This window comes from Fringilla coelebs (genome assembly GCF_963513975.1).
Source record: "Fringilla coelebs genome assembly, chromosome: 14".
Classification (NCBI taxonomy): domain Eukaryota; kingdom Metazoa; phylum Chordata; class Aves; order Passeriformes; family Fringillidae; genus Fringilla; species Fringilla coelebs.
In genome coordinates, this window is record NC_140040.1 from 19,267,636 (window position 1) to 19,283,744 (window position 16,109).

The window sequence follows — 16,109 nt, forward strand, 5'->3', positions numbered from 1 at the left end:
GAGGGGATTGCATGTTCTGTTGGATCAATAGGTTGGAGACAAAATTATTGTTGCTATGCAACAAAGTGATTATGGAGGAAAAGGTCTCGTAGACACTTGGATGGGCCCAGAAGTCAGTAAATGATAGAGCAGCTGTCACACCCAAAACTCACCATGCCCTAAGAAACACAGCTCCTGCAGTCTTAAGGAACTTTGAAGCTTCCCTAGAAGAGATCAGGGCATTGAGGAACAAATACAGAGGTGGGCAGTCCTAGCTGGCTACTGCTGCAAGGCGCTGCTTTTATTTGCTTTTTTGTTTTTCTTACTGATGCAGGATAAAGGTCTCACTGCTTGGGACATTTCCTGGCTGCCCCATGGCTGAGTAACCCTCTGGCCAGACTGTTCCTAGGGCTGGGAACCCCCCCAGGCTTACTGGAAACAGGTGGGCAGGTCCCAGTGACACAGACAGCAGAGGATTAACAACAGCACAAATCCAGCTAATTCTAAAATCCTGCTGGAATGAATTTACCAGCACCATCTGGCTGTCATTTGATAAGGAATGCAAAGGAGCATTCACCCAGCTATTGACTAAGAGGGGACAGTATTCCCCAGGAAGGGAATGGCACAGTGGTCAGATTAATGGCATTTATTGCTAACTAGATTGTCATAAATTATACTGCTTGTCAGAAAGAAAGGCTGACACAAAATCACTCTTTATATAAGTAACCCTATTAAATTAAAGCCATGATTTGTTTTTAACAAGAGAATTGTTATTAGTCAAACACATCCAGAACTGGATTACCCCATTAAGAAGACTTTGCAAAATGGCAGTAAGTCCTTAACAGCAGTGACAAAATATTTCCCAGGCTCAGGGAGCTGTCCTTTACCACTACACTCTTCTCTCTCCTGGTCACAGAGTCCATCCCAGACAGACTGAAGGTCTGGGTCAGGGAGATCAGGGTTTTGGATCCAGGTCTGCTTGTATTTTAAATCTGTTTGGGCTGGAAAAGAATAACAGCCTGAGAGCCCAGCAGCACTGTTTTCTACAGGATGGCAGCACTGTGGGCACTGCTGCTAAAAGCAATAAATGACTTTCCCAGCATTTCTGGAGCTTACTGAAAACTGCTTCTTTGCACTGTTTGATCCTAACTTGGAGTGTTCAAATAGAGCTACTGTACTAAGCTTTGAATTTTAGAAGCAGAATTTAAAAGTTTTAAAATACTAATTAAAATTGTCAACGTCTGTCTTTGAAGCACTTGATTATTAACACCCCTCAGAGATCCAGTGTGTGCACTGGGAGAGGAGTTGTGACTTGCTCCAGACTGCAGACAAGGCAGAAGAGCCTCTTTATTGTCTCAGCACACCAGGGTGGGCTCCCAGCGTGGCTGGGAGGGAGAAGCACTGGTACCCCAGGGCTTGTGAGCAGGTAACTGAGAGAGGAGAAGGTTTTGCTACACAGACTCAGAGCCTTTCTTATTTCTGACAGAGTCAGAGGAGTAAAAAGAGCTTTTGAGCACAGCAGCCCCCATTCCCAACCTGGAGACATGAAAAACAGGCTGAGGTGAAGCAGTCAGGTGACAGAGGCTGACAGGCAGGACCCTCATGGAACAGCCAAATCTCAGCTCTGTTGGCTCCTGTTCCTGTGCCATTCCTGGGCAGTTTCATTCAGCACCTAAGCAATGTGGGGCTCAGTTCTGGCCTTCCTCTATAGATGGGTTCCCTCTGTGCCAGGCTCCTAAATAAAGCATTTTGCTGGCAGAGCAGCAAAGTGATGTAAATAAAACCAATGTCAGTCTGGGTGGGAACAGTCAGAAGTCTATGGACACTCTATCCACAACAAATGGGAAATGGAATTTTGAACTCTCCCTATTATTTATTACAGATACTCCTTGAGCACATATAGAAACGCTGAGAGAAGCTGTTATTAAAGGACCAGCTCTGAAATCCCAAGCTGAAAATGAAGTGTTACCCTTTACTGTCCCTTCTGTGACTCAGGAGTACAATGCTGGGCTCACCAGGATGCCAAGGAAACAAAGTGCAAGTTGAAGAGCTGGCATATTATTTCTCCTGATTTCTTAACTCTGGTCTCACCTGTTTTCTCCCTTATTTACCTTGTCCTTGTCTTCTCTACCAGAATAATAAAATCTCATTTTATATGCACAAATGAAGACTTTGTAATTCAGCTCCTCAATGATATTTATATAAAATAACACTCTGGGAAGCTAAATAAACATTGAGAAATATGTTAATTATGTTAGAATAGCAGAGTAAAAATAAAGTAGAAGACTTGGCTGGCTGAACTTTTCTTTTGTTTGCTGTCCAATATACTTTGATTATCAAACAGGCAAAAAAAAAAAATATCCCTAATGATCCTGTCCAAGAGTCTTTGTTTCAATGTAAGAAGAAAACAAGACCCCTTCTGTCCTGAATATTTAGGCCTGTTAGCATCCTCCTGTGATAATCTTGGGATTTATAACTCTTCTGTCTAATATGCAATATATCTCAAAGAAATTAACAATGAATTTTGAGCATATAATGAACAATTATGCATGGAGGATAATCCCAGCAAGTACTATGAGAAACAATTTCTCCTGCCTGTTCTCAGTCCTGGAGCGAAGCTTGGTTGTCTACCAGAGTCTTTTAAAGTTTGACGTTCCCATCGTGATTTCCAAAAGAAAAACATTCAGAAAATAGTGTTCCTGAAAAAGGCTTCAGGACCCAAACTTTCTACCTTAGGCAATGTCAGCCTTTGAAAAGACATGTCACTGCTCCTCCCTCACATGCCTGACTGTGCCCAAGGAGGGGCTGCTGCTCTTCCCTGCTGTTCTGCACTCAGCAAAACAAAACCTTCCTCCTGGAAACAGACCCTGGAATCTCATTCAGGCCCATTTGCTTCTTTGATGAGGATGTCCAAAACCTGCTGAAGGTTTGTGCAAGCGGAGCCAGTGGGTTACATTTCAGTGGGTGTGGCAGCTGCTGCCCCGGCAATGGTATGAAGCTGTAAAATCTCCAATTCACTGCTGCAGCCCTGCACAGTCACCCACTGCCCAGCCTAGGCCTGGGATTCCTCTCTTTCAGAGCTTTTGAGTGGGATGATAGGGAGGTTTTGCCAAAATGCTTCAGGCATTTAATTCTGAAAACTAATTTCTGAATTGGGTGCTATGCTAATAACGTATTCCAACCCCAGGCTGCCTGTAATCCCTCACAGACTCTCTGCTCCTTGGTTTCCCATTAGCAGAGCATCTGTCTTCTCACTGCTGCATTGTTTGCTCTCTGCATGGGACCCTTACTACATGAGACACAACAATGTAAGAAATTCATGGGATCACATTAAGAGAGTGAGCAAATATCGAATTTGGTTTCATGCGGATGGGGTTTTGTTGTTGTTTTTACACACATATTCCAATGCAGTGATTCAAATGAACTGGACAAAATGGGCCCTTCTTAGGCTCAAAGGTAAAGGAGCCTCGTGGCAGGTGACAGGTTAACTAAAGGGAAATAGTCCAGAACTTTACTCTTCATCCTGCTGAAACTCCCTCACGTACCCTGTTGCTTCATTCACTCTGCCTTGCTGTCTGTGAGGAAACACCCCACAGCAGTTTGCCTCCTTGCTCCTGTCTTTGCACTTTGTTGTGTTTGAAGGACAAGGACAGGGCACAGAGGGACTCCACACTCTGCACAGAGGCAGCAGAAGTCTGGCCATGCACAGAGCTGTGCCAGGAGTTCTGCTGATCCTGAACTCTGGCATTTTGCAGCCCCTGAGAAGAGGCCAGCCATGCACCTCCTGCAGCACCTGCAGAGACCCTGGCTGAGCGCTCACCAAGGCTGTGATTGCTGGGTGAGTAATTAGGAGCCACTAATGATTTTCTTACCTAGATCTTCCTTAAACAAACTCCTGTGGGAGCATCACAGTGATAATGATCAAGGAAAAAGGCTGAATCAAGGGTTTTAACTCTGCATCATATTACAGAGCCCAACATTTACTGACTCGATTCACACTGCACAGGGCTGTACTCTGCTGCAAGTTGTTTACTGTCACTGCCACCATCTACTGCATGCACTGAAAGAATCTGTTTACACAAGAACCTATCTTCCTGGAACAAAAATTATCTGGATTTTATTCAAAACAGTTGTTGAGAGATTTCAATTCAGAACATAACAGCAGCTAATACCAACGTTTATTACCAAAGTGGAAACATGTCACTTTCTCACATGGGTCTTTTTCTAACCCTCCCAAAGAAAAAAATTAATGCTGTCTGTTTCCAAGGTTTTGGCAGGAGTTAAGACATAATTAGAAAGAGCTCTAGCTCTTTTAAGTGTGCTTCAGTTATTGTAATTTACTTTTGAATGGAATATTAAGAAAAATGGATAGTCTGACTATTTGGATCACCATCTCAAGAGGAAATAGTGGAGCGATTATCTGGCATGAAACCAACTGGAGCTGGTAACAGGCTCTTCCAACACTTCACCAGCAAATATAACACATGGGAGGGTTACAAAAGGTAGTCAGTAGTGATACAGCTCAGAAAGAAGTCTGTCCTTGCCTCTTCTTGTCTCCTCTGCCATGTCCCAGAGAGTGATTCCTACAACTCATTTAACAACCTGCAGCCCAGTTCGGGAAAGGCTGAGCACAGAACTCACTCACACTCTGAAATTTCCCTGCATTTTGTTTCTCTGTGTTACCCCCTGGCCTAGGTACCACCTGGGTACTGCTCTTTCATAAACCAGAGATGTCTCAGGACTCCAGCTGGTTTCTCTTGTGGCCCCAGTGCTGCCCAGTGAGCCCTTTGGTGAGTCCTGCACCCTCAGCTTCCCTCCTTGCTTATGGGCTCCAGCTGTGGATCTTTGGGGAGAACCCCCAGGAGAAAACCCAGATTCCCCCTGCAGACAGCGAGACTTCTGCCACCAGCTTCAATGGACTTGAAACTTCTCGATCCAGGGTACAGCACTCTGGAATTTGAGAGGCAAACCCAAACTGTCAGCTCTGGACACTCTACACGCTGGTTCACATCCAAGCCCAAAGTGCAGAGGCAGACCAATATTTGACCAATATCCCTACACACTATGAAACTTGAATTTTAAGGCCATCTGTAGGTTTGACCCAATGCTGCAATTCAGAATACCCCAATTAATCATCATTACTGTCAAACTCATTTATAAAACACACCCAGAACCACTGGCATACTACAAACTTAGGGAAAACTAAGGAAGAAAATGATTCAATTTTTTTTGGCAGGGAGAGGCTGGAGCAAGAGATACACAAGCAGCAACAGGACTGCACTCCCTCGTGCCCCCAACAGGAACAGTCTGCCTTTATAAACTGTCTGCCTTTGTTTTCAGTGACAGCAAGGCTGACTCTGGAACCTTCTGGCCCAACCTAGAGCAACCAGCACCTTGAGAACACTCACAGATTTCCTTATGCTTGAGTACATCAGGAATATTGCAGCAAATCCCTTTCTAAGCTTTGACCCCATCATTCTTTAAACATATCAATAAACTGCCATGTCTGTCTGTTCTCTGTCTGTCTGTTCTCAATACAGCATCCTCCCAGTTATCTAGAACTCCATGTGCTCTGTGATTCCCATCAACAGGAAATGGACACAAGCTGCAACTTCAATCATTCACCTTTTCAACTGAGTGTATTTTTTTCTGAGTCTCACTTAGCAGAAATGGGCTCTCTGACTAATGCACCAGTCCCAGGGCTCCCTCCCAAGGGGGACTTCCAAACATTTATAGTCACTGAGATGGAAAATCAAACCTCTGACTCCAGCTGACACCAGCTTCCATTACACTAAATAAAAACTATCTTCTGAGGGCCCCAGCAAGTGGGACAGGCCATTTCCCACACTGGCAGGCCTGGAAAACAGCATGTGCACAAACTGAGAAGAAAAGCCTCATTAGTATCAATATTTACATTGCTGGGGTAAGGGTCTTGCTGTGTTTGGTGCTCCAGGAGATGAAGGTGGCAGCCCTGCTCTGATGAGTGCCCATCACTCAGCTGCTCCTGAGTGAGATCCTGTCCCTTCCCCAGGAAAGGCTGAGCATTTCCATTCCCACCTGCCCCCTGCTCCTGCACGCCCTGACAACTTCTGCATTTCTGATATCACTGTGACATTTACAGCTGTGGATGTGAGACAAGGCCCTCTGTGTCCTCTGCAGCCAAACTCTGCACTGCAGAGACCAGCAAAGAGAAGTGTCCTGGCTGGGGTGGGGGACAAAGGGACCCAGAGCCCCACCAGCCTGGATGGAGAGGAGAAGGAAGGCTGGAGAGAGACTGCAGAGCTGCAAGGGGCTCTGCTGGGGCTCGGGGCTGCTTGCCCTCCTCCTGCCACAGCCCTCTGGGGCTGGGCAGGGCAGGGAGAGGACACCCAAAGGCTCCTGCAGGTCTGCAGGGCACTCAGTCTCTTCATGGTTGTCAAGTGCAACTTGAAGCTTTAGAGCCTTTCTCTTTGAGGGTTTAAGGGCAGAGTTCCTCCAGTCTTACTCACTGAAATGGATGAACAGCTCTAGATGAAACTTTCAACAACTAATGACAGCAAAGTCAGCCAGAGGCAAAAACCTAGCACGAAGAAGTTCAGCCTAAATGATTAAATTTGGCAAAGTTTTAAGACAGTGAAAGAGAAAATCTTACAAGGGGAAGTTTGGGATGACCTTACAGCAGTGCACTGCAGCCTGTGGTGTCTGTAATAGGTTATTTCCAGAGCATCTGAGCCTCTTCCAGTAGTGCATTAAGCAATGTAACTAACATCTGTCACGAGGTTCATTTTCCCTCTCATCTCCTCCCTCGAGGGAAATTCTCTCATTTCTTAACCTCTACTGGACCCCCACTCAATAATGTTCATTACCTCAAGAGAAGAAGGGAAAGCCTCTCAAAAAGAGGAAAAAAAGCAAAGAGATAGATAGTAGATCTTAGATTCAGGCTGCTTTGGTGACATTCTTAAAGTGTTTTTTGCCAAGCAAAACAGTATTTTTTAAAAAAAAATCTTTACGTGATATTTAAGCACAGAAAAGGAAAGACAAATTTAAATTATTTTTCCTTCATCCATGATTATGCAGCAATTTATCAACAAAATGAAACACGACCATCTGACTGGGATTATTTATTATACAGTAAGGCATTTATTTTTTGTTCACTTCACCAGGAACAGCGTCTCTGTTATGGCTAGTTAGCCATCTGTGTCCAAAGAGCTTTCAGGAAAGGATTAAACTGTCATTTGTTTTATTTCCTTTCATGAAATAACAGCTCCTAACAGGGCTGGGGCAAGACTTGGGTATTGTTGGACTTGTTACTTTAAGGTGGCATTTAAAGGAGTAACTGGATCTTCCCCAGAGCTAAAGCAAAGCAATGTAAAGTGTGGGGGGTTGTTTTTGTTCTTTTTGCTCCTCACACATGCAGGATCCTCCTGGAAATGGCACAGATCAGGCAATCTCTTAGGCAGAAGTAGAATTATCCGTGTATTTATTTTTTTCAATCTGATTCATTCACTTCATTCAATTAGCCAGTAAGGCTTTAAGCACCGAGAGAATGTGCAGCTAATCGGGGCTGGCAGCAGGAGGCTGACAAAAATAACCCAGGGGGGCAGAGGAATTCCAGGTCCTCCGTGCAAGGGATCAGGGGATTCCCAGCCCCAGAGGAGGCATCCCCTGCCCACCTGCAACTGCACCAGTGGGGAAAAAACTTCTGACACTTCTCCCCTGCAAAGACAGAGCAAAATAAACCAGCTGGTGTGGAGGATGTGCCCTCAGCAGGAGCAAAGGTGGGAACACTCTTTGCCAGGAGGATGAACCTTGTGGCCCTGGCAGGGGCAGCCTCACAGAGCTCACCAGGAGCACCAGTGGGGAGACAACTGCTCACTCTGAAAAGTTGAAGAGGTTTATTAAACCTTGATATAATTACAACAAAAGGACTCCATAAGGAAAAAGCTGCAGCTCTGGGAGCTGCCCTTGCGCACACCACGTGCCCAGTTCATCTTCAAGGGGGAGCTCAGGCTTTGATACCCCTGGGGGCTGCACCAGCCAGCCCTGCCCCCTCCAAAGTCTGTCAGGCAGCTCTTCTGTGCCATTTATCACTGCAGACTGCTTTGTGACTGCACTGGAGCTCAGGTGTTGCCATGCCCACCCCCTCAGCACCCCCTGAGCTTTTCCCCTCCCAGCTGCCCCAGGTAAGGGACACCTGTGCCCCTCTTCTTTCCCCTGCCCTAGACACCCCAGGCTGTCTGATGGCAACAACACAGGGGGAAAGGGCACTGTGGGGACAACAGAGGACATCTAAACCACAATAACATAACCACACATCACTAAAGCTTCTCTCAATATTCACACAGTGGTTATCCCTTAATTGTGAGAGCCAATCATCTCATTGTCCATCTGTAACAAGCACCAGCTCACCCCCAGCCTGTGCCCACAAATCAAAAGCCCTTTTCCAAGAGAGGGGCACATTTGGAAAGGCTGATGCCAGCAGCTCCTCACTGATGATTTGGAAGCACTGGGCAGCCAAAGCTCTCAGGGGCTCACTGTGCTTCAAGTGACAACTGTGCCCTGCTCAAATGCCACCTGCACAGGAGCCATGGGGAGAGGGAGAGAAGAGAGAAGAGAGAAGAGAGAAGAGAGAAGAGAGAAGAGAGAAGAGAGAAGAGAGAAGAGAGAAGAGAGAAGAGAGAAGAGAGAAGAGAGAAGAGAGAAGAGAGAAGAGAGAAGAGAGAAGAGAAGAGAAGAGAAGAGAAGAGAAGAGAAGAGAAGAGAAGAGAAGAGAAGACCCCTGGAGCAGCTGGACCCAGCACTGGCTGGACCTTGAGGGGGACACTTTAGCCAAGGAGGGCTTTTCCAGGAGCCAAACATCTGAAAGGATTGGAAAATGGGTTTTTCCAAGGTCTTGGCTTCAGGGCCCAAGGTGACACTGCAGTGAATTCCACATCCCACCTCTGATTGAGTGGAAGAGCTGATTAGTCAGAGGGAGTGGTAGTTAAAGAACCAGGTATCCCATCTGAGCCACGGACTGCAGCTCTGGAGACTGCTCCAGCACAGCAAAATGTGGTATTGCAGGAGAAATAAAATACTGACATCTATAGGATGTTCACTATGTCTAGCAGCTACAGTGGGAAGAAACCCATAAATAATATCCATTCTTCACTAAAACTTTCTGCATTTGCTCACTTCAAGAGCCATTTCAGCTCTTTGTCTGCCCATCACTGTTCAGGTGCTACTCACTGCAGCCCCAAAATCACTGGACATCCCCAGTGTGCCTGCAGGGATGACAGGGAAGAAGCACCTGCAGCACATGAGTGGGATCAGCAGAGGCAGCAGTGGGGTGACAGAGCTCTGCAGGAAGGACAGCCCTCCCTGGCAAGGGGACAGCCTCTCCTCCAGGCACCAGGGAGGCTCCAGGTGCCACCACCTCTGTCCCCCACCGACAGGACAGCACTGCCCCTGCTGTGCTCACCTGGCTGTCAGCAGTGCCCGAGGGACAGCACTGCCCCTCCTGTGCTCACCTGGCTGTCAGCAGTGCCCTGAGGGACAGCACTGCCCCTCCTGCCCACGGCTGCTGAGGCTGCTCCAACCCTTGCCCTGTTTGAAATAAGCTGTCACAGAGCTGTGACCCCACTGCCAGGCCAACAGGGGCATCTGACTCTCCTGAGCAATTCCCAGACAGACAAAGAGGAAGGACACCATGGCAGGCTGCATCTCCTCAGCAGCAATGCAATTAATATTATATTATTTTAATTAATAAAATGCAGTTAGACTGGATCTGTTTACCTTCCCAAACTGAAATAATCTTTTTCTTATCCCCCTGCCCTAACTTCCCTGACATTCCCCTGCCATGGTGGCGGCAGGGAATCCTGCTGCCCGAAAGAACTGGAGTCATGGTGGACACTGAAATTCTCAGTTATACACAAAAGGCATTTCATTTTCTGCTTTGGACTGAAAATGCCTCTTCTTAGACAGGACTGTGTTTCCAGTGTTCAAGAGGAAGACCTGGGAAGATGAAGTAGTTAAAATAATTTCCTTTTTAATGGCTATTTTATTTACAGCCTGTTTCCTTTCAATGTTGAGAAAAGCTTTGTGCTTTCCCTGTTAACAGAACTCTAAAATAGGCAAGGTTGTTTGATTTCATGCAATTCCTGGGATTCTTGCTATGACATTTGCTCAGGGGAGCTGAGAGAAGATGCAGCTACTTCCTGAGCAGCAGCAAGATTACCACCAGCAGGGATCACATCCGAGTTTGGTTTCTCTGCTGACTTACACAGTGTCCCTTCATCTGCTGCTCCCCCATCCCTCTGCTACTGGGAATCTGCTAAAACACACCTGTGGGAAGTCTGGGCTTTTAAATCTGTGCCTCAAATGTCCCAACAGTTCCCTAACTTGCAGAAAGTTTATTCCTATCAGGTCTTTAATCTCGGTTTTCCTGAGAAAATCTCTGCAAGTATCTTTCTTCAGAAATCCACTACAGAACATGCCTGAACTAAAGAGTTTTCCCCCCCTACCCCATGAAAACTGAATGTTCTCCAAAAGATTAAGATTTTTAGATTTAAAATTCTTGTGTTTAGGCTGAAATTACAAGCTAATAACAACAATCATGTCATTAAGTCTGGATGAAAGGTTTTGATCATGGGGAAAGTACATTCCAACACAGTTCAAATGAAAAATCTCCAAGGTTTGAGCCCCTCCCTCTCACACTCCATCTCCTCTCCCCCTCCCTGTGCTTCTGCAGAAGCTCAGTAAGGAAAGAGCTGAAAAAAAGCAAGGAAGAAAAAATAATTTTCTCTCCAGAATGCAAGCAAAGCAAGAACAAGTTTCAGTTTTAACAAGATACTTATTTTCTGCACAAAACACATTTTGGTTTCTTTTGGCAGGGAGAGGCTGGAGCAAGAGATACACAAGCAGCAACAGGACTGCACTCCCTCGTGCCCCCAACAGGGGCTCACAGTAAAGGTGTAACACATGAAGGCAAATATAATTTATATTTTAGGAATTTCCATGATTTTTATACATTGCAATGATGAGAAATGCATTTGTGTGCTTTGAACTGCCAATAACAATTTTATTGTGGGATATACTTTGAATAATTCCTTTGCAAACAGCATGATTATATATTCATTAGAAATGGAAAGTCGTTCTGGAAGACCCAAGCTTCCAAATTAACGGTATTTCAATAAATAAGGTGGCATAAACTCAACATTCTGATTGTCCAATTCACCTTCCTCTAAGCTAAAATATATCATTGCTAATTGCAATTCCCAGCCATGCCATCCTCTTCATGTTAATTCTAAATGGTCTGCACTTATCAAATCATTTGTGGTGCACTGCACAATTCTCACTGGCTTATGGACAGTTACGTTCTTGGTCTTACAGCACCACCTCAAACCAAGGGGTCAGTGGCAGATCCTTCCCCATTCCACCACTGCCAGAGGCCCCACAGCATCAACTGTCTCTCAAAGCAAGCAAGCCAACATAAAAGAATAATTTGCTTTAGAAAGAAAAAAAAAAAGCCTGAAATCTTACTTACTAGGAAGTCTTCTTCACAGTACACCTTGCCATTGACATTGTAGAATGCTTTTCCTCGTAGTCTTCTCCCTGTTAAAACACAGGACCATCAGAATTTTGGTTTTCAGCCCCAAACCCAGGTGTTCAGGGTACAAAGTGAAAAGCACACCCCTGTACCTGTCTGTGGGGTCTGTTCCTGGCCCCTCTCTCCCCTGGAGGGCCCATGCAGAGCCAGGGCTGAGGATCAGGCCCATGGCTCTATCTGCCCTGACCAAATCAGGTACCAAACCTTGCCTTAGGTACCTACTAAATGTTACCTTGAAGTGCAGGTTATGGAACCCAGCTGATAACAATTCCTGAAAAACTTGCAATCCAAGCTGAAAATTGATTTGGGGGAAAAGGCTCCTTTGCAAATTGAGGCATTTTTCTTGGCAGGTAAAATCCCAGCAGGCTCACATCCACTGCAATCAGCAGCAGCAGCGTTTGTCTCCAAAGGACTACATAAAGGATACTGCATATGGGCGTTCCTGCCATCCTCAAAAATATTAATAATCAACACCACAGCAGTTCCCTGCAACACTAAAGCAGTACAAGACACACATGATGGAGGGAAGGGCAGTAAAACCACAAAGAAAACAAGAGATTTTGTATTCAAGTTTTGGCATTTGGCATTTCATTAGCCCATGTGGAACTCGACTGACAAAGCCTGTGACAGTCATTAACTGGTGGAGAGAAGAAATGCACTGCAGACTCCAGAGAGCCCCAACAGAAAGGATTCAAACCAGGAATTCAGGAACCACCAAGCACAATCAGTTTGTAGATACAGCAGATGGGAGCTGCTCTCTAGAAAGCAGGGCTGCTTCACCAGTGTAAAACCAGAGAGGGGGAAGGGAAAGCACACTGATCCCAGCTCACCTCGTTCCCACTCTCCAGGGTCCCAGTGGCCAAAGCTCCCGGGCTGTGGGAGCTCTGAGCAGCCCCTGGCAGCCCCAGAGGGACAGAGCTGCCTGGGGCTGTGCCAGCAGCCACATCGGGCACGGCAGAGGGCAGCAGGAATTCCTGATCCAGGTCACTGCCAGAGCTTCTCTCCATGGAATGAGCCTGGATGTGTCCTGCAGCTCACCAGGAACACCACCCATCTCCTGCAGGGCTTGAACATCACCCATCTCCTGCAGGGTTTGAACACCACCCATCTCCTGCAGGGTTTGAACATCACCCATCTCCTGCAGGGTTTGAACATCACCCATCTCCTGCAGGGTTTGAACATCACCCATCTCCATGGAGGGTTTGACATCACCCATCTCCTGCAGGGTTTGAACACCATCCATCTCCTGCAGGGCTTGAACATCACCCATCTCCTGCAGGGTTTGAACATCACCCATCTCCTGCAGGGTTTGAACATCACCCCTCTCCATGGAGTGCTTGAACACACACCAACCATCTCCATGGAGGGTTTGAACATCACCCATCTCCTGGAGGGTGTGAACATCACCCATCTCCTGGAGGGTTTGAACATCACCCATCTCCTGGAGGGTTTGAACAACACCCATCTCCTGCAGGGTTTGAACATCACCCATCTCCTGGAGGGTTTGAACATCACCCATCTCCTGCAGGGTTTGACATGACCCATCTCCTGCAGGGTTTGAACACACACCAACCATCTCCATGGAGGGTTTGAACATCACCCATCTCCTGCAGGGTTTGAACATCACCCATCTCCTGCAGGGTTTGAACATCACCCATCTCCTGGAGGGTTTGAACAACACCCATCTCCTGCAGGGTTTGAACATCACCCATCTCCTGCAGGGTGTGAACATCACCCATCTCCTGCAGGGTCTGACGCCCAGGGCGGGCACGCTGAGCCAGCTCGCAGGGGCAGGAGTGCTCCCCACGGTTTCCATAAACAACGCTGAGGAAAACAGGATTCATTTTCAGTGTTGGAAGTGCCTTTTACACGTTGCCACTGTGATGTGATCCTGGGAAAGAGCGTGTGGCACAAAGGAGCTGGGATCTGGGCTGATGCTTTTGGGAAATCACATGCTGCATGTGGCTGTCTGGTGGTTTTACTGTCGTGGCTGAGGGAAATGCTTCTTTTGTGTGCACATTCTTGGGCTCTGGATCTCACGGGCTGCTGTCTCCATACTGCTGGTAGGTGGAGCCAGCCCTTGTTTGTCTTTCCAGCTGTCCTGTGGCTCTGGTGGGGACCAGGACCCTGGTGATGTGGGCAATGTGCTCATCCCCTCTGAGAGTCTCAGGTGAAACTGGGCCATCCCTGAACAAGGCACAGGGCTGGGACAGCAACCAGGGGACCTTGGGGCTTCTCTCAACTGATGCAGGAGCAACCGCATCTAGAACTTCCCTCCTGCTCGTTAAAGCTGTTTTTAAACCTCTCTAGGGAAAGGCAAAGTACATGAAATGAAAGGAAAGATGGGAAGAGGCCAGAATGGCTTTGTAAAGGACACAACTCTGTCAGATGCAGGCTTGGCACACAACTTGTGTTTAGCTGGTGGAGGTGAAGTGCCTTGGATGTGCTGGAGCAGCTCTTTCCCTCTGCTCACCTGGAGCTGGGTGTTTGTTGCAGGGGAAGGGGCACTGCCCGACTCCCCAGCACACACCCACCGTGCTGGGAAAGCAGCAGGGGCGACCTGGGACAAATCCCAGCCCTGGCTGCTGAAGGATCTCTGCAGGAGAGCAAGGTCCCAGTGCAGGGAGGCACCAGCATCTCCTGAGCACTGCAGAAGGGGCAGGAGGACAGCCCAGCCTGCCTGTGCTGAGGTTGGGAGGAATGGCTCCCGTTCTTTCCTTGGCACAGCATGGAACCAGTGGGGTCAGTGCTTTCCTGGGCTGGGATGGAGTGGGAAGCCTCTCATCCAAACCAAGAAGGCAAAGCCAGTGCTCTGGAGTGCCTCAGACACATCAGGCCTCCCCTGGCCTGCCTGGCCCTATTGTGAGTGTCCCCATCAGCCCTGCACTGCTGGGATCCCTGCCCAGCACACAGAGCTGCTCTCCCGGCCCTGCAGCTCCACCTCTGCGCCACACTGCACTCCCAGCACAATACCTTTCAAAACTGAGGGAAAATACAATTTCCCCCATTTTTCAGCTGAAAAAAACAAGACACCTATTAGGGAACTGACTTGCCTAAACTCATAAAGCAGGCAAGCAGCTTGCTCACATGATAATGACTATTGCTAGCAATGATTAGTAAGATTGACAGGCCTTTTACCCTAGAAGAATTTAATTCAGGGACTGTACAGTAATTATCTCATAAACAAGAAACAGCAAGTTATCACTCAACCAACTATGGGTGCCTATATTGGCTTCTGCATTCTGTATTTTAGAAACAAAGGCAGAAGTGTAAATTCCACTGCCCTCTGGAAGGGTTGACAGCACTGAGCATGGTCAGACACCACCCTCGGAGTGCCTGGGCATCAAGTGCAAACTGCAGCCAAGGGACAGGAATCCCCAGGAGAGGCAGGGCTGGGGTCCCCAGCCCCAGGGCAGCAGGGTGGGTGCATCCCCTTGATGTTGGGGCATTGAGACACTGGGATATTGGGACGTTGGGATGTTGGGACATTGGGATGTTGAGACATTGGGATGTTGGAATGTTGGGACATTTGGACATTGGGACGTTGGGATGCCTGCCCTGGGCTCCAGGTCCTGGACAAGGAGGCTTCACCTCCCAAGGTCCTAAAGCAGCTGGGGATCCTGCCCAGCATCGGCCTGTTCTGTGCAGCTGTAACCTGTTCCTGTCAATTAGGCAGAAATTATGAGTTAAACCCCCCTGATGTTCCTTTGGCCAGCTGAGCCAAGCACCTGGCCAGCCAGGGGAGGTGACATCACCCTGCCCACTGGCACACAGGCCCTGCTGCTGCTTGGCTTTCCTCTGAATGACTGTGTCTAGCCCAGCCTGGTTACTATTTGCTTTCATAATATTGAAACAAAAAAAGTGGAGAGCTTCTGACAAAACTTGATGCAACTTGCCGACGGCTCATTAGAATGACAATGAGCAGCCTAGCCAGAGTTCACGGGGTGGGGTTTCACAAACCCTGCCCTTGCTCGTTCCTCCCGCTGGATCCCACCTTGGCTGCCCTGTCAGACCAGTTTGCAGCAGGGAATGCACAGGGGGAGCCCCCGGCTGTGGGCAGGCTCCTGACACCAGCTGCAGCTTTTGGGGGGAAGCCCCTTCTCCCCCGAGTGCTCTTCAGCCTTGTTTCCCCCCAGAACACAAAGGCTGGTGACAAACCAGCAACTTCCATTTCCTGGCACCAGGCTAAGGGATTCCACCAGCTCGGGTGGGAGGCACAGACCTCACAAACACTCCAGCAAACATTCACCAGATAATCTAGCAGATAGTGAAATGAAAGCTAGAAATGACTCTATCCCAAGGACCGACCACAGCTGGTGATTGCAACCAACATGACAAACATCCAAAAGAATGCAGGTTTGTGGAATTCTTAAAAATAAAATTAAAGCAGAACCGTCTCGAAGTGTTTGATGGCGCTTTGGACATTTAACCAGTCTATAAGTCTCTGTTATTTAAATGTATCAATTACTTCCTGCACAATTTTTATCTCCTACATGTCATAAACTAAAAGGAAGGAATGGGAGAGCTGCTCCTTTATCAAAGGAACAGCTCAAAGACAGCTTGC

At 47.5% G+C, this 16,109-nt stretch overlaps 1 protein-coding gene across 2 annotated transcripts in view; it reads right to left on the reverse strand.

Moving 5' to 3' along the window:
- The window catches only part of WTIP (WT1 interacting protein), an 84,035-nt gene that overhangs the window by 13,940 nt on the left and 53,986 nt on the right, over window positions 1–16,109 (reverse strand). For both annotated transcript variants that reach the window (XR_014616508.1, XM_084215418.1), the window contains exon 3: window positions 11,483–11,550. Coding sequence is in view for 1 of the 2 variants with exons in the window: in XM_084215418.1 (XP_084071544.1) it covers window positions 11,483–11,550 (68 nt within the window). In the remaining variant the exon portion in view is untranslated. The remainder of the gene's footprint in view (window positions 1–11,482; window positions 11,551–16,109) is intronic.